This window comes from Macrotis lagotis, chromosome 4, assembly GCF_037893015.1.
Source record: "Macrotis lagotis isolate mMagLag1 chromosome 4, bilby.v1.9.chrom.fasta, whole genome shotgun sequence".
NCBI lineage: Eukaryota > Metazoa > Chordata > Mammalia > Peramelemorphia > Peramelidae > Macrotis > Macrotis lagotis.
This window is the reverse complement of record NC_133661.1, coordinates 34056517-34082099: the sequence shown is the minus strand read 5'-3', so window position 1 is coordinate 34082099 and position 25583 is coordinate 34056517. Positions and strand designations below refer to the sequence as shown.

The 25583-nt window shown below is 37.2% G+C and overlaps 1 protein-coding gene across 5 annotated transcripts in view; it reads right to left on the bottom strand.

Moving 5' to 3' along the window:
- Positions 1–25583, bottom strand: part of SCAPER (S-phase cyclin A associated protein in the ER) — a 381601-nt gene that overhangs the window by 269439 nt on the left and 86579 nt on the right. For all 5 annotated transcript variants that reach the window (XR_012477706.1, XR_012477705.1, XM_074232482.1 and 2 more), the window contains exons 10-15: positions 22002–22223; positions 19259–19429; positions 15273–15348; positions 11700–11817; positions 10628–10739; positions 4178–4318 (exon numbers count right to left, since the gene is read on the bottom strand). Coding sequence is in view for 3 of the 5 variants with exons in the window: in XM_074232482.1 (XP_074088583.1) it covers positions 4178–4318; positions 10628–10739; positions 11700–11817; positions 15273–15348; positions 19259–19429; positions 22002–22223 (840 nt within the window). In the remaining 2 variants the exon portion in view is untranslated. The remainder of the gene's footprint in view (positions 1–4177; positions 4319–10627; positions 10740–11699; positions 11818–15272; positions 15349–19258; positions 19430–22001; positions 22224–25583) is intronic.

The following is a 25583-nucleotide window of genomic DNA, read 5'->3' as shown; positions in this document are numbered from 1 at the left end:
GTTTGCTGAAAAGCCTTGAAATAGGTTTTATGTTAATAGACTGATAGTCAAAAATTTAATAAGAAATTAACATAAATTTCCTTGGCTTAAGCCAATCACACGAGCTGGAACCAGAACAAGAATGAAAGGACGACCATCAGACCACAGGTCCTTCATGATGTAGATCACAGAAATGTGGTAATCTTGAATTGAAAATCTCATGTTGAACATTTGTAAAAAGATAACCACAAAAATAGGTACAGTTACATCATGCATAGTCCACCCTAAAGATAGTAAGGTCCTCTAGTCATTCGTCTTTGTGAAGGATGATTTTTCTGCATCAAGTCCAATCCTGGAATGTTGCAAAGCCTCCTAAGGAAGATCCATAATTCCTACCCCACATCCCCCCCCCCCAAAATAATTAGTTCATTTTCAACAGAAAAACAACAGCAACAACAAAGGGTGTTTTTCTCACCAGGTTGTAGTGTACAGCTGGATGGATGACCTATATTCCATCAGAACATATATCTTGGAAAAACCAGGAGGGAAGCAGTAGGAAACGCTGTGGCTAGGCAAGCATCATCAACCCCAAAACAAGTAATATTAGGGTAATAATGGTGAGTATCATCCCATTCAAGAAGCTGGGAACCATAGGATGCCAGGTCTACAAGCCTTTTTCTGGGTGGCCATCCTTCCTGCATCCCCCTCCCTTAATCCAGGAAACAAGGTAGTTGGTAGTTTCTACTTGACATGTTTTTTTCCTCAGATCAAAGTGAGAGGCCAGCTGCTTTTCACCCAGCATCTAAGAAGCCTGATCAGTGAGGGAAACCAGCACTAGAGAGCCAAGAGAAGCTTTTGAGGAAATGTCATGCTACAAGACTTAAGTGGTAAAGGGCATTAGGGGTCAGCTAATCAAATCACTTTATCTAACAGAGGATGACACTTAGGGTTAAACTGTGCCTACTCCTTTTCTCACCATCCTATCACCATACTGTGCCCCACAAAAGAGCCCTGCCCCTATTCTTCCTTTCTTGAAGGAGTATAGGTATTGTCAGAACCTTCTGAATTTTTCATCCTAAACAACATTTTCCACTTGGGGCAAAGCCCTATCATCTAAGCCTAGTTCTAGAGACTGTATATAGACAATGAACTAGGGCCAGAATCAAATAAGAGGAGAGTAGGTTGCACTGACTTTCAAAAATTAAACAGTGAAACAAGGATCATCTTTTAAACATTTTTCATGCCATATATATCTATGAAGTATGGAAAGCCACTTCCTATGAAGAATTAAAGCTGCAAGTCACCAAAATGCAGAGAAGTATAGAGTGGAGCATGACTAAATTACAATACACTGGAAACAATGAACTCAGCAGGATTAATGTCATAGAAAATATCAAGAAAGAAATGTTTGACCAGAAAGGAAGTGAGCTGGTAATATAGCAAGGGCCAGCCACTGGGCAGGCTATTCAGCTCCTAGGGGAACATTCTGCAGAGGATTTACACAAAAACATGACAAAGAATCCCAGAAAGGAGAAGTGGAGGAGCTACATAATCTGTACCACTGGAAGGAGCACCCACATTATTAAAATCATAAATCCATCAAATTGTCAGTGTAATATTTCTTCTATTTCAAAATATCTTTTTATCATCAGTCTGATTACTTATTTCAATACTAAGAAGATTCATTACTACATTGATGTGGCCACTGCCTTCCCCCAATACAGATCAGTCTTTTTCTAACTAAGTTTTCACGAGTTTCAATAGTCAAATAACAATATATCTGCTCTAAGTCTTCGTGGTAATGAGTCTTTCTATTCTTAGCTAGAATGATCCATGGATAATAAAGGACAGAAAACTGTGACAGGTCCATGTTCCCAACCTTTCTAGATGCAGAACCTCACCACATTTATGTTCTGCTATAGATCTGAAGAACTCAAGTTCCCTTTCATGCCACAAGCCAGCAGAAGAGACTTTCAGTAAATTATAAAGGTACTTTTGTGGGTTGGCTTGAGAATCAAACTACAATCTATAATACTGTTTCTAAGAGAAAACTAGTTCTAAGTTCTAACCAACTAAGTGTAAACACAATTCTCTCAGATATTTAATCTGTAAATGACTGATTTATAGAAATGTAAATTATTTTAATGTTCAAGTAAATATTTGTAAATGAAATGCTAATACCTTTGATGTATTTCCTTTTAAAAACCATATAGACCTTTAAAAGATTCTAATAAAACATCTCTTCCCATAAACTGCTTTTTTAGGGGCATTTTCCAATCTGGAAAGAATGAATTTATAATAGGAAAAAAAAAAGAACGTCACCTTTCATGGCAGAAGTTAATGAATCCAAGGTATAATTAGGTTTTGAATAATTTTATTTCCAAGGATGGTCACTGAAAACTATGAAATTAAAAGCCAGATTATGTATCTAAAAGAATAATGGACATGGATGGGACCAGTCTAAATTCCAATCCTTATGAGCCACTGACATCACTCCTCTCTTGGCTTCAATCTCTCCATTTGTAAAATGGCAATAATAATTGTACTACTACTCTTATGGAGCTATTAATGAGAAAAGTATTTTACATGAACTCTAGAAATTCTTGGCATTATCACCATCCAAAAATAAACTAAGAAGTCAGAAATTAACATCAATGACTTGTGTGTGAAGAGTAAAAATATGAAGATTAATAAATTATGAGTACAAAATATCAATTTAATTAACATATTTGGCCAAGCTTGATATTTGAGTAGCAATACTAGAAAAAAGGAAAACTAAATGCATTATGCCATTTAGTAAGGAACCTTCTAACTGATTAAAAAGTAATACGGGGCAGCTGGGTGGCACAGTGGATAGAGTACCAGCCCTGGAGTCAGAACTACTTAAGTTCAAACATGACCTCAGACACTTAATAATTACCTAGCTGTGTGGCCTTGGGCAAGCCACTTAACCCCGTTTCCTTACAAAAAAAAAAAAGAAAATAAGAAACACAAAACAAAACCCTAAAAAAAGTAATACAAATACATTACTTAAATCATAAAGCCTATTAGAAAACTGAGAAGTAGAACCTCCTCAGAAACATGAAACAATACTCTAAAATAAAATAATTTTGAATCAAGAAGAAAATGCTAACTAAACCAGTCCAAAAGCAAGAAGAGTCACATTAGTTATGTAATGCTGAATGAGAAAGTGACAACATAATGTTACACAAGCTGGGTACATTAGAGGTATAATTCTATTAGAAAGAACTCAGTAATAAATCTGTGAAACTAATGAGAGAGGAGGAAAACATGGAGGACTTTTAGTGTATATGTAGTTTATTGACAGAAACACATTTAGAGAATTAATTTCAGAAATCAGTGAATAAGCAACAACTGGAAGTTATAGAACCAACTAGGCAGTAATTGGCAGGAGAGTCTTCTGACTACATTTTCCAGCAGTAAGTACTCTATTAAAGTCTTCTGGTTCAATTAAATTGGATTTTCAAAATAAAGGAGCCAAAAAGGTCAGCCAATCTCATTCATGTAAGCTATGTAAATTAACTTCAGGAGCTTTACTATTTGTCTAGAGGGAATTATGTAAACCATAATGGCCTTAATATGATCACAGAAGTCACATTAACATAAAAATAATAATGAAGGTAAATGTGTTAGAAAATTAAACAAATTTGGATCCATTAAAACCAAGTGAAAAATAGCCATTAAGTGAAATAGAATGGAAATATTCATGTATTTCTTCCATTCAACAAATGAATATTCTGACATAACTGTTCTAGCTTTCCCTGTACTATCCCAGCAGGAAAAGGGAAAGAAGAAAATATTAAGCTTCTACTAATTTAATTCTTAGTCCTTAGATTAACTCACAACTGACCCTACCCTAAAGACCCAAAACACTGAAGTTCTGGGAGGCCCAAATTAAGGGCTATGTGTCTGTGTTGTTAAGATCCTCACCAGAGGGTTAGCTAGTGACTCACAAGATGGTAGCCATTTGAGGTATCAATGTAGGAGTATTCACAGTGTCTTTCACATTCTGAGACAATAAACAGAAAAACTTAAAAAGAATACAATCTGTATACCTAATTTAAGTAAGATAGTCCAAGTTATGATTTTTTTAAAATGGTCAAGTTTAATAAAAATGACCCTAATATCTTTAAAAGAAAAAAAGAAAATAATACAAGTTCACTGTCCTGAAAGGTACCTTGGCTTCTTCCTCCTGTGCCTTTTTCACGATGGCTTGTAACAGTACTTCCCTCTTAAATTCAGCATGAAGTAATTTCTCTTCCATCATTCTCCGTCGTTGATCCAGTAATTCTTCCTTCCACTTTCGGACATCTTTCTCCTTTACACAAAGGATTAATGTTATTCATTTAAAATTGGCCCCTAGACTTCCACATTTCACACAAGTGACTAAGAAAACTGTTTCATGTAAACATGCAGAGCTTTAGTATCTTCTTTCTAATGATTCCTGTTCCATACATTTATAGTAGAAATACACTTCCCTTCTTATCCCTCCCAAAGCTGCCTCACATCAATACTCTCATTTCATATTTCCCAAAAAACTACAAAATTTAGATATTTTGAAAACAATGAAATCTCTAGAAGTCATCTTGGAAAAACAATCAATTAAAGACACTGGAGATACTTCTACTAGCCAGAAGAGTGTAGGAAGACAGCAATGACCTTTGTGTGTTTAAAGGGATATGTTATAGAAAAAAGAACACACACTTAAACAAGAGACATAACAAGTGAGAAAGAAGATCAATGTAGCCCCACAGGGTATTTCAGTTAGTTCAATTCTCTCAATTTACAGATAGGGAAGGTGAGGCTCAGAGATACATATAGTAACTTGCTTGAGACCACCAGCTTTTAAAGATGAAGAATCCATATTTGAAACCAGGTCTTTCTGACTTAAGTCCCTATATCTGTAGACTTACTATTACATGAAATGGTCACTGCCAGGTAGAGACACTGGTAAGAGATATCGGAGTAGAGTGACAGATACAGTGCAGAATGTAGAGTCAAAAGATGATTTGCAGCCTGAAGAAGACTCCTATTCCAAAGACTTGTGTCAGGACTCTTCATTCTATTCTCTAAATGCCTTTATTATTCTGAACCCCCATTTTCTCAACTATAAAATAGGAATAATACCTGCTCTTAACTACCACTCATAGACTTGTGAGAAATAAAATATATGTAAAAACACTCTGAAAAATCATCAAGCCTAGGGGTAACTAGGTGGTGCAGTAGACAGAGCACTGGCTCTGGAGTCAGGAGTACCTGAGTTCAAATCTGACCTCAGACACTAATTGCCTAGCTGTGTGGCCTTAGGCAAGTCACTTAACCCCTTGCCTTAAATAAAAAAAAAAAGGCAAAACTCATCAAGCCCTATGCAAATATAAGATGGTGGTATTACTAGGAGAGAATGCATTTACACAAGAGGTTGGGTCATGTAGCCCCTAACATTCCTTCTAATTTCATTTACTCTACAATTCCATGGCTTGGTTTGTAAGGACATTTCAAAACAGAATGAAAAATCATGAACAATTTCCATTTCAGTTTAAACATGCAAGAAGAAAAGAAATGTCAACATCAGCTTGGCTCTTAGCCAAAAATAGGTTAAAGCAAAAACTGATAGCTAAATCATTAAAACAAAAAATAATGCTAAAGACTACGAACTACTAATAATCAAAGGCCTTCAAATTAATTTCCTTTTTGTAATTAGTATTGTATTTTGAAGTCAGTTTTATATACCCCACTAGGACCAGCTCAATATTATATTCTGACATCTTTCATACTACATACAATATTATATTCTGATAAATTATCTTCCATAATGTGAGGATATGGTCCACATAGGATTAACAGTAATAAAGAAAGCATAATAAAATATACTAACATTTTTTTACTAACAGTGAACTTCTATGAGGCTATCATTTTTATAAATCTAAATCAGTTTCCTATATGTACATCAGAAATCAGACTGCCAGAAAAACTTCCTGCATAGTGTTTTGTTTCCTGTTTGCCTGCTTCTCTATTTTTAACACACAGATCTTGTTTATGTAAAAACGTTTAAATCATATGGAATGAATATCATGCATTTTATCTCCTGAAATCTCCTTTCTTTCTTGTTTGGTCACAAATTGTTGCACTATCCATAAAGCTGATAGATAATTTCTTCCTAGCTCTTCTAATTTGTTTACAACACCATTCTTTATGATGAAGACATATATCCATTTGGAGTTCATTGTGGTAGACAATGAAAGATGTGGATCACACCTAGTTTCTGTCAGATTACTTTAGAGTTTACCAAAAGCTTTTGTTAAATTGCAAGTTCTTGCTCCAATAGCTGATTTTCCTAATAAAGGACAAGCCTGGCATAAATTCAACCTGGTAACAGTTCATAATCTTTGTGATATGTTACTGTGATATTCCTGCATATGTAAATTTTTGCAAAAGTATTTATTGTGAATACTGGTCTACAATTTTTTTTCTATTTTGACTATCTCTAGTTTAGGTATCTAGACTGTTTGAATCAGAAGAAATTTGATACAAGAAATTTGCTTTTAAATTATGTAGATCAGGGGCGTCTAGGTGACACAGTGATAGAGCACTGGCCCTGGAGTTAGGAGTACCTGAGTTCAAATCCGGCCTCAGACACTTAACAATTACCTAGCTGTGTGGCCTTGGGCAAGCCACTTAACCCCATTGCCTTGCAAAATAAATAAACAAACAAATAAATAAATAAATAATGTAGATTTAAATTAATTTCTATTGAAATGTTTGACAGAATTCACATGCAAATCCACTTGGGGTCCTGTTGTTTGTTTTTCGGTACAAGGGACTATAATTGTGGCTCATTCAAATATTTTTAAAATTAGGTTAAATCTTCAATTTCTTGTTCCATTAATCTGGGCATATTTTTGAAAATATTCATCCATTTCATTTAAATGTTCAGTTTTATTGGACATAACTGAACAGACACTACTAATATTTTATATATCTTCAATATAAACTCATTCTTTTTATTTTTGATATTGGTCATTTTAGTTTTTTCTTTCCTTTTTTAAAATTCACCTAGCTAATAGTTAATCTTTACAAAAAATTCATTTTTTTTATTTTTAATGTCATTTTTGATTTTTAAGATTTCTGTTTTGGAGAAATTTCTGCTTGGTTACACATCTAAAAATCTTCATGTTGTCACATGGTTGTCATTATCTTTAATAGAGATATTTATCGTTTATATGATTTGTTCTTTGACCCACCCACTATTTAGAATTGTTATTTCATCTGTAATTTTCTAACATTTTGCTTCAAAAGCCATTTGCTGAATGTAACTTACTGCATTATAGTCAGTAAAAGATGCATATATTTTTTCTTGTTGTATTTTTATATATTAAAATATGGTAATTCCCTCCCCCCTCCATTTTTTACCCAATCATGAACAGCTGAAATAGCTATGACCACTGAATTATCTCCAGAATTTCATTATATCTATTTTTTCCAAAATTCTATTAAGGTCTTTAGAAAAAATTTTTTGTTAGATTTGTTAGATTTATCTAGGTCTGAAAGAGAAAGGAAAGTCTTCCAGATTATAGTTTTACTATTTCTCTCTGTAACTCATTTAAATTTTCATTTAAGTATTCAGATACTATGCCACTCAGAGTATATATTGATATTAATTCATTTCAGTAAAATGATGTTTTCCTATTTATCTCTTCTAATTAAAGTCTATTTTTTTTTCTGAAATGAGTTGGCTACCTCTTTTTTACTTCAACTGAAGCACAGATTTTGCTACAAACTTTCATTTTAATTTTGCATGCAACTTTCTGTTTTAAGGGTGCTTTCCACTCTGTTGTGTTATTCCCTTCCATTTCATGTATTATTTTATTCCATTCACATTCATGGTGTATTTCCCATTATCCTATTCTCTTCTCATTTCCTTCTCTTTGTTTCCCTTCCTCTTCAAGAGCTGTATGAACTTTAAATCTAATCCTTCCTTTAAAACTACCTTTCCTCTTATTCCCCTATTGACTGAACCATATTTATGCACCTATTCCACCTGGACATCACTCCCCAGACTAGCTCTGATAATAATGAGCTTTTAAATGGTCCTTCCTTCTACTCTTGCCCCTAACTCTGCTGGTTTGTATAGGATTTGATATGTCTGCCCCAAGTGGCTGAGATAATTTTCCCCATTCCTACTTTCCCTTATGCCCTATCCTTCTTTAGCATCATCAAAATATAACAGAACCATTGCCAGGCCCTTTGTCCATAGACTCCCTCTATGATTCCTGATGATGATAAGAGTTCTAAAAGAATATGTGAATCACCTCCTTATGTTAAGAATATAAAGTTTACCCTTATTTTGTCTTTTATCATGACTCTGGCACGTTTTCCTTTTTAAGTTTGCTCTCATTCCTAGGTTTTTATTTCGAAGTTTCTAGTTAGCTCTGACATTTACATAAGGAATTGACTCTAATCCTAACCCTAAATTTAAAATGTGGTCTAACCCTAAATCTCCTTAAAAGTTCCGATTTGTTTTTCCTCCCTTTTGATGGAGAAATTATTCTTGGTTGCAATTCCCTATAACTTGTCTTCCTGAATTTCATATTCCAAGCTCTCCACTCTAAGAGTGGCTGCCAAATCCTATGTGTCGTTCATTCTCGAAGAAGACCACGACACCAGGAAGGTGATGTCATGACAAGCACATAAATTGGATTTGAATGAGAGGAGCTGTACTAAGTCACCAGTCTCACTTTCTCCTCCAGAGCCATCTGGTACCAGTGGTCAGATACAAATCAGGACGACCCTAGATGTGAGGCAGTCAGGTTTAAGTGACTTGCCCAAGGTCACACAGCTAGGAAGAGTCAAGTGTCTGAGATGGATTCGAACTCCTGTTGAAATTCTAGAGGATAGGAGCTCGAAGCCAATCTCAGATACTTGCCACTAACTTAGCTGTGTGATCCTGGGCATGTTACTTAACTCCTGGTCTAGTATCCAGTACCATCTTCAGTTGACCTGATCATATATGGTCACTGGGCTTGGATAGCTCTGGAGGAGAAAATGAGGCTGGTGACTTAGCACAGTCCCTCCCCACCCCCCCTCCCACTCAAATCCAATTCTTGTGCTTGTATGACATTATGTCCCCGAAGTCATGGTCTCCTTTGAGAATGAAAGGAAAAAAACATTATGATGATAACTGTGACTCTTTTCCTATAGCAATCTCATTTCATTTTGAAAATTGTTTTCAGTTCTTTTTTTTTTTCTCATTATTTCATCTCTCCTGGGAATTCTAACTGAACTTATGCTCATATAAATATTTTAGAGTCTTTCTCTTTATCTGTATTTGTGTCTTAAACATCCATGTCACTATAATTGCTCTCTGTGGGGGGTTTCTTTCTGTTTGCACACTCTTCTAGTCAACCAATGGATTTGGTGTTCAGGACTAGCCCTATATACATGTGTGCCCCGCCCCACCCCTTGACTGGCCAGGGCTGGAACTCTTGACTCACTCACTTTCTTCCTTGGATTCTCCAAGCAGGCCTCAGTTGATGCATTTTCTAGATGTCTCTGGACAGATTGTGCTGGAGGAGCTAGGCCTCACGACTCCTCCCAGCCTTGAGATCTTAGCTTTCTGTCCCTCTTGTATCTTTCCTTTCACATGCTACCTCTCCTCATGCTAGACACCCCCTGGACATGGTGCAGATGTACCTTCCTGCCTCGATAAAGAGGCAGAATGACCCGGTACCATAACAGAGGCGCAGTCCAAGAGCTGGGCCCAAAGTGCTACAGTCAACAGCTCAGCCCTGCTTCTCTGAGATTCACTTTCCACACCTTTAAAATGGGAAGAATAAAACCCCTGGGGCCCATCTCCTGGGACTGCCATGAGACACAGCACCTTTGAGTATTTACAAGAGAGAAAGACATATCAAATCACCTCTTATAGCAAATGCAGCCAAGGAGACACAACCTACTTTCACCTTCTGGAAAATTCTTTTTTGTTTTTGTGAATACATTCATTTGTCAACAAGCATTTATCAAGCACTTAAATGCCAGGCACTGTGTGCTCTCTGCCCTCAAGGAGCTCCAGCCCTACTGTGGAGGAGGCACTCTGGGGACATCGCACAGAGGGGGCACAGGTCATCTGAAAAGGGAAGGCTCTTGGGAGGACAATGGAGATGACCCAGCAGAGCCAGGGAACAATAGGAGTGGTATGAGAGGGCAGGAGGGAAATGAAGGCAAAGGCAAGGAGACTGGAAATCAAGTCTGGGTTCCAGGAGCTTCCATAGGCCAGAGCAGTGGACCAGAGGGCCCTAGAAGGGGGTGAGAGGTCACCAGACCAGAAAAAATAGGGAGGGATCAAGTGACAAGAGTTTTAAACTCCAAGAAGAGGAGTTTGGTTGATCCTGGAGGTAACCGAGAGCCTCCCCAAGTCATTAGATGGGAGCATGACATGGTCAGTCAGCATGGCAGCTGTGGAAGCATGGCTGAGAACTAATAAAGACTTGAGGCAAGAAAGCCCACTGGACCACCAATGCAGAAGACTCAGAGAAGGCGCTGATGGGGAACAGATAACAAGCCAGAGAGCAAGGCCAGTGACCACATGCTCCCATAAAGGCACTCCATTCTACCCTGAAAGAAAGCTTACCCGTTCTAACAGTTTCTGGAGCTTCAATGTTTTCTCTTCACGCAGTTTTTCCCTTAGCTGCTGGGCTTTCATTTGCTTTTCTTCATGTTTCTTCTTGGATTCTGCAATTGTCCTATTGATACATTAGGAAGATTCAATGAAAAAAATCTATACACAAATCAGCAGTTAAACTTTTTTTAATTGTATTTTATTATTTTCGAATTTTACAATTATTCCCCTAATCTTACTTCCCTCCCCCCACCCCTATTTGCCAGCCTTTACATTGTTTCCATAGTATACACTGATACAAATTGAATGTGATGAGAGAGAAAGCATATCCTTAAGGAAAAAAGAGAGTATAAGAGAAAGCAAGATCAGACAATAAGATATCAGGTTGTTTTTTATTTTTTTTTTTCTAAATTAAAGGTAATAGTCCTTGGTCTGAGAAAGCAAGATCAGACAATAAGATATCAGGTTGTTTTTTTTTTCTAAATTAAAGGTAATAGTCCTTGGTCTTTGTTCAAACTCCACAATTCTTCTTCTGTATACAGATGGTATTCTCCATTGCAGACAGCCCCAAATTGTCCCTGATTGTTGCACTGATGGAATGACCAAGTCCATCAAGGTTGATCATCGCCCCCATGTTGCTGTTAAGGTGTTCAGTGTTTTTCTGGTTCTACTCATCTCACTCAACATCAGTTCATGCAAATCCCTCCAGGCCTCCCTGAATTCCTGTCCTTCCTGGTTTCTAATAGAACAACAGTGTTCCATGACATACATATACCACAGTTTGCTAAGCCATTCTCCAATTGAAAGACATTTACATAATTTCCAATTCTTTGCCACCACAAACAGGGCTGCTATGAATATTTTTGTACAAGTGATGCTTCTACCCTTTTTCATCATCTCTTCAAGGTATAGCAGCAGTTAAACTTATTAGAAAATAAACTCTTCCTGCAAGTGTCTTATTTACTTTAGTCATTCAGTTCTACTTTCAGGGGCAAAAAGCCACAAAAGTTTAAGTGACAATTGTTTTTAATGGTTTGGGCAGGCCAAACAAAAGGATATTAAATCAGGTTTAAAAGTTCCAAACCTTTTTCGTGAGGGTGAGGAAAGTTTTTCATGCATGTGAATCCCATGTCCCGGTGGTCTAGCCGGTTCTTCCTCGACGATATCACCCCAGGATGTATTCTGACGCCATGATTCCCGAGCTGTTCCAAATTAAAAAGCAGTTGTTTTTGCTATTAGACAATAACCTTGTATAAACATGAAAATCACGATTTTGAAACTGGTTAGTTGAAAAGACATCTATTCATATTCAGTAATTTGCCATAAAAAGAAACTCTTAGGGAAATATAGGAAGATGGGCAAAGTGGTGGATCGCCTAGTGGAAGCTCTACAATCAACACACTAAATAATACAAGAGTTTCCAGAAAACAAAAACTCAACAATACCAGAAAAAAAGAGTAACAATCTCACCACAAAGTAATTCTTAGAGGGAAAAAAAAATGTAGGGTAAGGAAAGTTAAGTAAAAAGGACTAAGCCCCACAGAGTGATCAGGCCACCAGACACCCTGAGAGCAGGGATACAACATCCCCAAACTGCCAGCTATAAAAGGGTTAATTTCAAAACTAGGTACCTCTAATTACATTAGCCCTCAAAGTTTATAACTGTCCTAACCATGGGAGACAGGTAAAGAGGAAGGGATGGTCAGGAGGAGTCAGTTTGCTTGGGATGGAAAAAAAGAGAGAGAAGTAAGAGAGACTTGTATTTAGTCCAGTGATCATTCTGCAAAAATTGCCTTGTGGCAAGGTTCTCAGTTATGTTCTTTTGTTTTTGTTTTTTAGGTTTTTGCAAGGCAAATGAGGTTAAGTGGCTTGCCCAAGGCCACACAGCTAGGTAATTATTAAATGTCTGAGGATGGATTTGAACTCAGGTACTCTTGACTCCAGGGTCGGTGCTCTATCCACTGCAGCACCTAGCCACCCCTCAGTTATGTTCTTCTTGATATTATAAGTTTTCTGAATCTGGGAGCTTTTTATTTCTATCATTTGCTGTAATTACTATGCAGCACACCCAGAAAATTCTTCATTCCACCATCTTGCTAGAAATCACTTATGAATTTTTCTTCATACATAATAAATCACTTGGAATAGGAACATCCTATCATGCCATGTCATGCCACACCATGCCAAGTTATTCTATTATATCCTGCTAACTCTAAAAAAGCAGGAATAGTAATGAAGATCTCAGATGAGGCAAGAGTAATAAATAAGGAATTTGGATGAACCCAGGAAGGTCAAAGATCCATATGACAGTTTCCTCATCTGTAAATGGAATAGATGACCTCCCTCCAAAGGTCATTCCAGAGCTAAATGTTTGAGCATCAAGAATGTCAGAACAAAATGATGCCTCCAACATACACACACACACACACACACACACAATGCACATTCATCTACATAAATATATATGTGTCTAGCAATGTACACACACACACACACATGAACTCAGTTGGATGGCACTGTTACTGTTCAGTTGTTTTTCAGTCTTATCTGACACTGTGTGACCCTATTTGGAATTTTCTTGACAGAGATAAAGGAGTATTTTACCACTTCCTTCTCCAGCTCATTCTGCAGATGAGGAAACTGAGACAAACAGGGTTAAGTGATTTGCCCAAAGTCACACAGGCCACATTTGAGCTGGGGAAAATGCATCTTCCTGACTCCAGGTCCAGCCGTCTCTGCACAATGGTGTCCCCTAGCCATCCTAGCAGCCCTACAGAAGGTCTTCAGTCTGTTAGGTTGCCTCCTCCTCTCTGGAAGGAATGCAGTGAGTCTCCATGATCCTTTGTCCATCTCACTAAAGCTTCCTTGGTATCTACTCTGCCCTTCTGTTCTCTCACATTGTTGAATCAGTCAATATACACTGATGTGGTCCCTACATCCACCAAGCCCAGTGCTAAGGCCTGGAGATACAAAAGAAGCAAAAGTTAGGGCTGTTCTCTAATTGAGAGGCAGAATGTGGACAGTACTCCCTCATAGGCTGCACTAGTCTCAGGGTTCCCCCAAGCTTTGCTCAGACAGCAACTCCTCCTTCTCAAGGCCTTCCCTACCTGCTCCACCAGGGCTCCTGGGGGGGGGGGGTAGGGAGGGCACCTTCCCCTTTTGAGGGTGGTCTTTCTCCCCTAGACTCTAGACTCCTGAATGGCAGGGATAGGTCTTCTTTTGTACTTGTTTAGCATTTGCCACATAGGAGATGCTTAATGAACAGTTACTGACCAACTAGTACCTGTATTAAGGAAGTCTGGGAAAAGGCAGGATTTCAGTCCCAACTTGAAGGAAGCAGGGGCAGATAGGAGGTGGAGAAGAAGAGAGCCCTAGGCCTAGAGCCCAGCATCACAGGAGGGTGGGGGGCAGTCAGGCTTGTAAGCATAATGGAGAACAAGAGACGCTATGGGGGCAGGGGGCACCTAAAAGTCAAAAAGGGAATTTTATTTTATTATTTATTGCTCCTGGAGGCAGCTGGGAACCACCAGAAGGGACTAGATGGGGAAGAGGAGCGATAAGGTGAGCTTGTATTTTAGGAAGATCAGAGGATAGGTTGGGATGGAGAGAGACCCAAGAAAGGAAGCTCAACTGATGGGCTCTAGAAACAGCCCAAGCATAAAGTGAGGAGGACTGGCCTGGAGCAGAGACTGGAGAGGTCATTCACCATCCGTTACAGCACAATCTCACTTTTGGTCCAAGGATAACAATGTGGCCCTCAAGTCAGTCCTGCCCCTTCCTCTGTTGTCTTACAGTTATATTAGATAAAAAGTTGCTAATAAAAGCACAAAAGTGAAGAGTAGGTTTGGAAATCTCCTAAGATTCAGAGTGAAGTGGACTAATTTAAAGTTGTGTGTCTCTCCAGCTAGCACCAATCTACTCTGAGGTAAAAATCAAGATTCAGAAAACACTTAGGTAAAACAAACCAAGCAAAGTCTAATGTAGTGTTTGTTTCTGGGGCAAAAGGAGAAGAAGCATTTTGGGAGAACCTCAGGTCTTAGTCAATGAGGAGGTTAAGTCCAATGTTCAAAGATGGCCTGACCTTGTCTCTGGTTTTTCACACTATTTCACAGACTCCTTTCAGATCAGGTCCCTTTTAATTCCTCCTCTTTTTTCCTCTTTTTGGTTATGAACTCCTGCTCTCCAGTCCTTTCAAACCCAAGTGATGTGTGGCACAGCTTGGGGGAGGAGAGGAAAGATACTGCTTCCTGCTGCCACTCAGAACTTGTAGTCCTCAGCCCTAACTTTTAATCTGTCCCATGAAGACTCCTGCGCAAGATTCAACTCTGACCTCTGACCCAAAAATCACCATAGCCCTAAGTGTCTCTCCAGGCAAAGAGAGAATGAATACTTGTCCCTCCAAACTACAAGACCACGATGCCCGGCAGTCCTTCTCAAACCCCTAAAATCTATGTACAGCCAGATGTGATCACTCTAATAAATGTAGTTATTTATTATTCTTTCTCAGAAGGGTTCAATGTGGAGGGAATGGGAATTACTCTCATGTAAAAACAAAAAAGAATCAATAAAACATTTTTAAAAGGAGGAAAAAAAGATTCTAATAAGTTCATTTCTACTTATAAGCACATATACATGCACATTTGCTTGCTATATGTACCTTCGTAATCAGCAAGGACATCATTCCAGTCCATAGACATGCCACAGAAAGATATACTTCCACTGCTTACACTAGCCTGAAATATAATAAGGAAAATTTAAATACAAATCTTCAAATAAAGTGTGTGTGTGTGTGCGTGTGTGCGCACATGCGTGTATGCGTGTGTCTTAAGAGAAAAAGGGAAAAACAATATCTTGTTTATTAGCTAGTTGACATTTTAGAATGTTAATTTTAATAAAAATCACAAAAGTACAAAATATAACAATGAAACAATAAGGTTATAAAATTTTAAAAATAGTTTAAACAAATATGCCATATTAAAGTCCCTAAACAACAGTTTGTTAAATGATTAGAATGAACACCTGACTTGAATCTCATTGCTTTTAAAATGAAAGAGTAGATTATTAGAAAGAGACTAAATAAAGAAGTAGTAAAAACCGGTCACATTCATCTAACAAGAGATCATGTCTATAGGGTCCTTTGAGAGTGATAGAGGTCTGTCTCTCCCCACAAGTGAGACCTTAGCCTGCAAGGCCAGGCACTGTCCATTACTGCCATGCCTGCTCTTCCAGCACAACATGAAAACTGTAAACAGATATCTGGTAAGGAGGGTAGCAGTTCTAGGCAAGTGAAAAGTGTTTCTATAGGCTAATTCCATGCCAATGGAACAGTGATCTCATAAACTTTCTCCCCCAGCAAAGCCCATCAACCCATTCATTATTCTGAAAGGATCAAACACGAAACCAAAGTGAGCAAGTGAAGGACAAGAATACTAAATCACCTAATTATAATAAGTGGGATGGGCCCTGGAGAAGAATCAGGGAAAGACTCCTGCCCCCCTTCACTGACCAAGAGAGGACTATGGATATGGAGTGTTATATATTAGGTCAGTTGAGGTCATCTCCCCCCACCCCACCTCCTTCCACAACTATTTACTTGAGAAACCTTGATGAAAGGCACTGCTAGGAACTGGAGGGCATTCAAAGGCCCTTGGAAGAGCTTATAGTCTGGGAGGATCCAAGACACATGTATATATAATTTTAATCTAAATTCTAATTTGTACCACTAACAGAGCACAAACAAAAGTGTTGTGAGAGTTTTGAGAAATGAAAACTCCATAGAGATGATGTATGATGAATTGAATTCTGAAGAATGGAGAGAAACTCAACAAATGAGTATAAATAGTTTTGCTGAATTATTATTTTTTCTTTTTCTTAATCATTCTTACAAGGAAAGGATAATTTTAGGAGGAAAGAAAAGGAACAAATCCCTGCAAATATACAGAATTGAAAATTTTCCGAAAGAGAAGAAACAAAAACCATATCTAAGTGTCTCTCAAAACATAAAGAGAGGAAACATGATTTCTACACAACCTTGAAGACAGTATTTGTGGAAGACAGGATTATAGGTCTGTCTCCCAGAAGAACCCAAATCAAAAAAATCTGAACACTGCAATTAAGAAACAAGAAAGGTGCCCAGAACTTCTGAATACAGAAGACAAAGTGATAAAGATACACAGGGGACCTCCAGAGAAGAAAAAACAAACCTCTGCTCCACAAAACCTGGACATGTCATCCTCCTTCACTCTACTTACCAAAGCTGTAACCATTTCTTACTGCTTCGGTCAGTCTCTACTCTGCTCTTTGCTCTCTCACAGCTCGGGGCAGGCCAATGACACCTCACAGCTGCTTACTGCCATCTGAATCCTATTGCCAAAGGGATGCTCCTAGAGCTCCCACATGACCATCCCCTCCCCTCCCCAATCAATTCTATTCTGGGGTTCCTGAGAGCTTCCAGATATACTATGAACTGTTCTGTGTTCAAAGTCCTGCACAATCTGGCCCCACCCCATCTTTCACATCTCCCGTACTCTTCTCCATCAAAGAGCCTCTGCAGGAGCCTTCATCCTTGCCTGGAAGACCCTCCTGCCCCCCTTCACTTCGACTCCCTATCGTCCTCTCTGATGCAGCCCGTAGAACCTTGCCTGATCCTCCTAACTCTGGAGCCAACCCACCCTCCCAAAGGGCCTTGGACTGAACAACACTATCCAGCTTTCTTTTCCTTCACATTTCTAGGTCCCTACGCATCCTTTATTTGAGGCAAGATTATTTGGGGCAGGAATTCTTTTATCCTAATGTCCATCTCCCCACGCCCAGCACAGTGTCTGGCACAAAGCAATGCCTCATGCTTGTTGGCCAACTGAAGGACATGCACCAATGATAGCACCAGCTTAGAACCTAAACTCCACCAAGGTTCAAGGGAAGAGAGAACAGTTAGGAGCTGGAGTCCTGGTCAAAAGCAGCCAGATGCAATAAAGGAACAAGTAAGCTTAAAGAAGGCCGGCAAAAGACCCAACTAAACAAAATCAAGCTACCAGCATTTCAGGATGAAGTTGGAAGAATTTTTATGCATCTTGTCTTTCTTTTCTCCCTCATTCGAAGGTTGGCTCCTCAGAGTCACCATCATTCCCCTTGAGTATTTATCTCTCCAGCATGATAACAGCTAGATAAATTTGTTTGTTTGTTTGTTTTGCAAAACAATAGGGTTAAGTGACTTGCCCGAGGTCCCTCTGCTAGGTAATTATTAAGTGTTTGAGGCCCGATTTGAACTCAGGTCCTCCTGACTCCAGGGCAGGTACTCAATCCACTGTGCCACTGAGCTGCCCTTCCATAAATACTTTTTGACAAAGACTGATGCACTTCATCAACCCACATTCAAAACTTGCCTTTCAAAGCCAAAATCACAGAGAAGAGTTCAGTTCAACTATTCACAAGAAAAAACCAAGCAAATGGAGAAAGCCAAGTATCCAGAATTGGACAGACAAACCACAGAATCCATCCCCAACAGTACTGTAATGTGTCCAGAATCAGGGTTCTCCCTGAAACAAAGGCCTGTGCTTTTGACAGCAATATTCTCCAGTGATGTGGAAGAATGGCAGCTAGTCATGGAAGTGAAAATCTCTAAAGAATTAAAATGGCAGGTTAGTCAAAGGGTAATAGAGATAATACTAATGAATTGCATCAAAAAAAAGCAGTAGATAGTGCACAATCATAGAGATGGAAAAGAAGGTGACAATGTCACATGGTGAGATCAAGACATAAGTTCTATATCCATGCACATTCTGTCTGTATGCATGTAGCTTTTTGTTTTTTAGGGGTTTTTTTTGTTTGTAAGGCAAATGGGGTTAAGTGGCTTGCCCAAGGCCACACAGATAGGTAATTATTAAGTGTCTGAGACCGGATTTGAACCAGGTACTCCTGACTCCAGGGCCAGTGCTTTATCCACTGCGCCACCTAGCCACCCCTGTATACATGTAATTTCAATAGGGCTAGATTGCAGAGTTTTTAACCTGGAGTCCATCGATTTTTTTACATATTTAGTAACTATATTTCAATATAATCAGATTCCTCTGTAATCCTATGCACTGTATTTGATTCCATGACAATAGAGACAAAGGACCCATCCTTCCTCTGATTGGATTCCCTATAGAAAGAGGACTTATAAGATCGGAAAACCTTACATAGGATGGCGTGGACAAGGATAGGCAGCATCTAAGGAGCAAATATCTAAAGAGATGACATCCCAGATCTATCAGTAGAGTCAAGTAAAGGTATCATCTATCTCATGCTGGGATCCATAAACTCTACCTCCAAGGAACAGGTACTTTCTTCAAGAGGAAATTTATTATTTCCTCCATTAACTAAGAATTTAGATAAACAAATAATATGTTGTACACATAAAATTGATTTATTCATAATTCATTTTTAACTAGTATCTATAGTTCACTAAATTCTAAATTCACAAAATATACCAAAATCTTCCTTCCTCTTCTTTAGGAAAGAGTTTGTTTTAAAAAGGTCTATAATCAATTCCAGAGATATTTGAATTCAATACCTTAACTTACATTTTAGCAAATATTCATTAAGGAATAAAATTCTTGAAGAAATTATGTTCTACGCATACAAACAAACACTCTGAATGCTCACAGAGAAATCACTGTCATTGTCTGCTTCCAGATTAATGTCATTATTTTCTTCTGCCTCAATTTCTCGGGTTAGCTGCTCCTCCTCTGCAATTGCACTAGCAATGGCCTCTTCATTGGCTTTTTCTAGACGATCTGCTAATTCCTCCTTTTTAGCAAGAACTTCTGCCATTGACTGTAAAATAAACCAAAATCACCAGTCATTTAGAAAGTTAATCTAGCATTTACTTCTTAAGGTACTAGACATGAATTCCATTCATTCTCAAGTTAACAAATTTAAATTGTGAAATTCAGTTAGCTAAGATGTCAAGCTTCAAAACAAAAAGTGATAAATTTAATTTGTTAATTAATCTATAACATTATAATTATAACTTATTAAGTTACAAGTCCATAACAAATAAAATTTTATATGCTAACAAGCACAAATGGAGCTTTATCTATAACAATAATACCACTTTGAAACTTGAATAATCTTGTGATTTTCACACATGCAGAATCCCTCTCTCCACTAACAATGATAAGAATCTCAGTACATGATTTTCATGAGTTGCTTTGCACAAAAGTGTTTCCACAAAAAGGGGTAGAAGATCTGAGCTTACTTCTCCCAGAATTGAGCATGGCTGATCTTCATATATTTGACAATACTGGACTCTTATTGTAAGCTTTTCCAAGTAAATAGGACAAGCTAAAGTAAGATACTTGCAGTGTTGCCATAACTTTAAAAAAGCAAAGGATTTTTTATATCTGGAATCACTATTATCATCATCTTAGAAACTAGATACTTCTGTATGAGTACTAGAATTACTACACTAAAACTATAATTTGCAAAGATACAACATGGTATGACTTTATTGTATAAGGAACCTTAGATAATCTATAAGTAAAAACAAATTTAAAATTTCTCACCATTTCTCATCATCATTTCACAATTAATGTGAAAATCAAACTATCAAAAAGGAAAATGAAAACTTCCATATAATCATATAGCACAAAGAAATTAAAGGCAAATGTAAAATAAAGATATAGAAAGTCTGTTTTTATATGCAAATGAATTTATCTCCCCCAAAACATTACTCTAAGCTCAATCACTGTGGTTAAATTCTGTAATTACAAACTTTAAATGACTCATATCTTCATAATTTCAGAGCATCATAACTTCAGACTATCAACAGCAAATTCAATTTTTATTCATCAATAGTAAACTTCAAATAAGAAAACCTATTTTTTTCAAAAAGCTTTTCCATAAAATAAGCCCTCACAATGGATAGTGTAAAAAAGGGAAACCAGATTTCTTAACTGCCTATTTTTTTAGTGCTTGCAATGGAGGGTTTTTCAAGGAAAAATACTCATTCAATTATTTCTTTGTATTTTAGTTAAATAAAGGATAAGGGCTAGAAATCACATTTGAACTATAATAGATCATTTGACAATATTCAGAGAGGAAAAAGGAAAATGGTCTACTCATCAATATGGCAGTTTATTACATCTTCCCATTTCAAGTCTAAACAGGGTACTTAGCTACAGCCATTCACAAAAGAGTCTCAGTCAAAATAGCACAAACCAACTTCTTTTTGATCTTGGTTCAGATAAAACTCCCTCATGATTATTAAGATAGCAATCTAATTTTTTTTTTTTTGCAAGGCAATGGGATTAAGTGGCTTGCCCAAGGCCACACAGCTAGGTAATTATTAAGTGTCTGAGGCCGGATTTGAACTCAGGTATTCCTGACTCCAGGGCCGGTGCTCTACCACTGCGCCACCTAGCTGCCCCAAAGATAGCAATCTTGATATTGCAATTAAGTTTTCATGGTTTAGCTTCTAAGATATCAACTTAACTCTTGAATAGACCAAAGTTTCTAAGCTATCTTAAAATTAATTCATGAGAAATCAATAATTCTATTTTTTCTATTTTACTTTCAGACTGAATCCATACATAAAATGAGCACTCTAGCTTCCCAGTTAGTAATGAAAAAAAAGGAAAAAAGTAATTATGATCAATTTACACATGTAATTTAACTCCCTCATTTGCTCTTTTTCAACCTTTAACAAGTCATAAATGACACTTTTAAAAAACTTGATTAATTTCTGTTATTAACATTTTACATTGTGGCTAAATAACACATTTAGAATTTTAATTTTTTTCTTTTAAAACCGAAGGTATGGGGCGGCTAGGTGGCACAGTGAATAGAGCACAGGCCTTGGAGTCAGGAGGACCTGGGTTCAAATCCGGTCTCAGACACTTAATAATTACCTAGCTGTGTGGCCTTGGGCAAGCCACTTAACCCCATTGCCTTGAAAAATCTAAAAAAAACAAACAAAAAAACCCCCGAAGGTATCAATTTTAATTCAAGTCTATTATTTTTTCTTAGCAAGAACTACATCTGGACCTAAAAGAATAGAAACAATATTATTTAAAATTAGCAAACAAAGAATTTTAGATTTGAAAGCATTAAGTAAACACAAAACATAAAATAAATAAATTTATTCAGCATCTCTCCCTGCTGTAGCCTATCCACTGTTTTTAAAACTGATATATCTCTTCAGACTATTTTTCCAAATGATAAAAGAAATGTACATAAAACCAAAATCCTATTGTGTAAATGCACATTTTGAGACTTAAGAAGATGCAACAACTCATGTTTTCTTTGGCATATAATGTTTAATGGATTTCAAAAAAGTCAACAAACATTTTAATGATATTTACTTAGAATTCTGATAATTTCTTCTTATCAATCTATTAGCACTCACATTTGAAATATCAGAAGGGTCCATTTCACTTTCTATTTGAGCTTTCTCTGCTGAAAACTGGTTTGTAGGTGACTGCAAAGGAGAAGGGTCAATCTGCGAAGTATCCAAAATGCACTCAGCATCAACATGAAGCACAGGTATTTCGCAAGAATTCTGCAAAGAATTTTCTTGAACTACACCACTGCCAGAGTTCCTGATGTCATCTGATGGACGCACTGTGAACTAAGAGAATACATTTACAGAATGAATAAGTGATAATGATTGACAAAGTGATTTTCTCACAACTAGAGAAAGGAAATTTGCTTCCTCAATGTCCTGCCCAGTATGTGTCTGATGGATTGAAGCAACTGTGTAATCTAGATCCCCAAACTGCCAGTCCAGAACTTTTTCAAAACCACAATGACTTTTTTTTAATGCAAAAATGTAAACCCTTTACTATTAATACCAAGAATAAAAAAAATGGTCACTGTAGGTATTTTGTCCATTTCTCTTACAGCAAGTTCAAGCAAGAAATCAGATTACAGTTGGTTAGACAGCCTAGTTTTGGAATTTAGATGACTTGGCTTCCAAGGCCCCCTGGGACCCTCACAGGAAGATAACCCAGGCAAGTCAATAAGCCTCTCAGTAACTCAAGTAGTGCTCTAGGATGTGGCTTTCAGATCATAAGTGGGTTGCAATCAGCATTCATTGGAAGAGAGCCCACCATGGGAATTTTTCACATTGATGAAGTCCTAAGTCTTCTTACCAAGACATTACAGTGGAATTAGTTACCTCAAGGTCTTTGAAGAAAACTTGCTGAAACACTCCACATTCCTGTCAGGCTATTTAGGAAACATGGAGGGAGCAAGTTAAAAAAAAATAATACATTTCTTCAAAATAACACTATGGAATTCAGTATCACTATTAAGCTATGTATAATTAATGTCAACTGGGAGAAGACTATTAATTCTCAGGACCTAAAATAAACTTTAATAAAATAATAGCTTAAATGGGGCTGAGTGACCTGCCTGGGGCCACATAGCGGGGTGATCTTTGAGTGTCTGAGGGCAGATTTGGACCCAGATGCTCCTGGCTCAAGGGCCAATGCTCTGTCCGCTACCCAGCAACCCCTACTATTATTACTATTTTATTTTATTTTGGGTCTTTTTTTCCTTCTTTTTGGTTTTTGCAGGGCAGTGGGGATCGGGTGGCTTGCGTGTCACACGGCTAGGTGATTGTTGGGTCTATGGGACTGGATGTGGGCTCGGGTGCTCGTGGCTCCAGGGCTGGTGCTTCATCCATTGCGCCACCTGGCCATACCTACAATTATTACTATTATTTTTTTAATTTTTTTCTCCCCTTTACTTTATCACTCAAGCAAGTCTATATTCATGACGGGAAGGGGTATTTTGTTTACTCTTAAACAAGAATATTTTATTAATGTAAAAAAATACATTTGTACAAAATGAGAATAAAAAAATAAAATTAAAAAAAATCCCCCCCAAAAACAAACAAACAAAAAATAAAATAATATCTTAGCTCAGAGAGTCAACACTATGCTGGAGCATGATAAACTGGTGTCTATACTTCCTACTTTTATGTCTTCTTATTTTACTATTTACCCTTTTGTGGGGATTTGTCATTACTATAAAAGTAAGAAGAATTAAACTAATTGAAGGGGTATAAATTCATTTAAAAAAATTCAATCCAAGTAAAGTCAATCTTAAAGATATGGTTAAGTAACATCTAATCTAAAGACTAAACCAATAGTACTGAGAAAGAACAAATGGCTTTTACAATTACATTGCTTAAATGGAACCATTTCAAAAAATGCACAAGAACTAAAATTTAAATCTTTTTTTGTTTTTTTTCTTTTATTAAAGATTTTATTTGAGTTTTACAATTTTTTTCCAATCTTACTTCCCTCCCCCACCCCACCCCCATGCAAAGCAATCTGTCAGTCTTTAATTTGTTTCCATGTTGTACATTGATCCAAATTGAGTGTGATGAGAAAGAAATCATATCATTAAGGAAGAAACAAAAAGTATAAGAGATAACAAGATCAGACAATAAGATATCTGTTTTTTGTCCCCTAAATTAAAGGTAATAGTCCTTGAAGTTTGTTCAAACTCCACGGCTAAAATTTAAATTTCAATCACATCATTTCATTATTAAAAAAAGGGCATATTGGAAAGACCATAAAAATGATCATGCTGATTCTTATGTAAATATTAAAAAATATATAAATAAAATAAATAGGCTTTTATAATTCCACAATTGGTCAAACCCTGAGGTGTCCAATGGTGTTGATTTTAGCATAAACATTATTTAAATCATATCATGACATTTATGTTTCATCAACATTATTTATACTACAGTCACTTTGTTTTATAATCTTGTTGGCAATATTTATATTAGCACTACTGCTATTTACAATATAGTCAACATTGTGTATAACAAGATCAATGCAATTTATATGGGAAAAATCAATGCTAAAAGCATAAAGACATGTTGAAAAAGATAAAAACATGAAAACTCAATCTTCTAATCGACAACAGGAAAACCAATATCACTATGAACTTGGAAACCTTCAGCAACACACTTTTATTGGACAACACTAGAAAAAGACTTGGGGAAAATTACTATAACTTTTCATAAATTGTCCCTGAAAGTCTACTATCACCCAAATCTGTCTATCATGCACTCCTGTAATATATCATAACCATAATTAAAAATTAGAAATTATTTTTTAAAAAATTTAAACTGTAACATTTATCACATATCTATGCAGTAAAGGTTTACTATCTATTTCTTGTCCACATCATATAAAAAAATTCACTTCTGAGGCCCTCTTCTCTTTCCTTACTTCATGATTTCCTCATATGTTCAACTATCATTTCAATGCACGGATTCCCAGCTCTCTATCTGTAGACAACTCCGCTACAGTCACCTACTGGACATTTCGAACAAAATGCCCCAGAGGTATTTAAAACTCAGAATGTCCCAAATAGACCTCGTTGTCTTCCTCTTCTGCATATATCTCTTCCAAACTTCTCTATTCCTGCCAAGGGAGCTGATGGCTTCTAAATTACCCAAATTCACAACCCTCATTAACACTTAACCCACATCCAAATAGTTGTCAAGTTTTGTCATTTCTATCTCTTAAACATCTTTCAAAGATGTCACCTCCTAAAATACAGGTCTGACCCAAGTGGCCCCAATTCAGTAAACCCCAGTAGCTTCCAATTCTCTCACAATTTGGCTCTTCAACCACTGGTCCTCTCTTTCTAGGACTCTGAGCAGAATGGAAGGACCAGAAAGTTTGTGTGTGTGTGTGTGTGTGTGTGTGTGTGTGTGTGTGTGTGTGTGTGTGTGTGTGTGTGTGTATTTGGGGTAGATCATGTTGAAAGGCTAGAAAGACAAGGTTTGTTGTTGCTGTTCAGCTATTATTCAGTCGTGTCTACACTTTGCCACCCCATTTGGGGTTTTTGTGGCAAAGATACTCATGCACTTTGCCATTTCATCTCAGTTTATTTTACAGATTATGAGACTGAGGCAAACAGGCCAGGTTCATAAAGCTACTAAGTGTCAGAGGCTCAACTT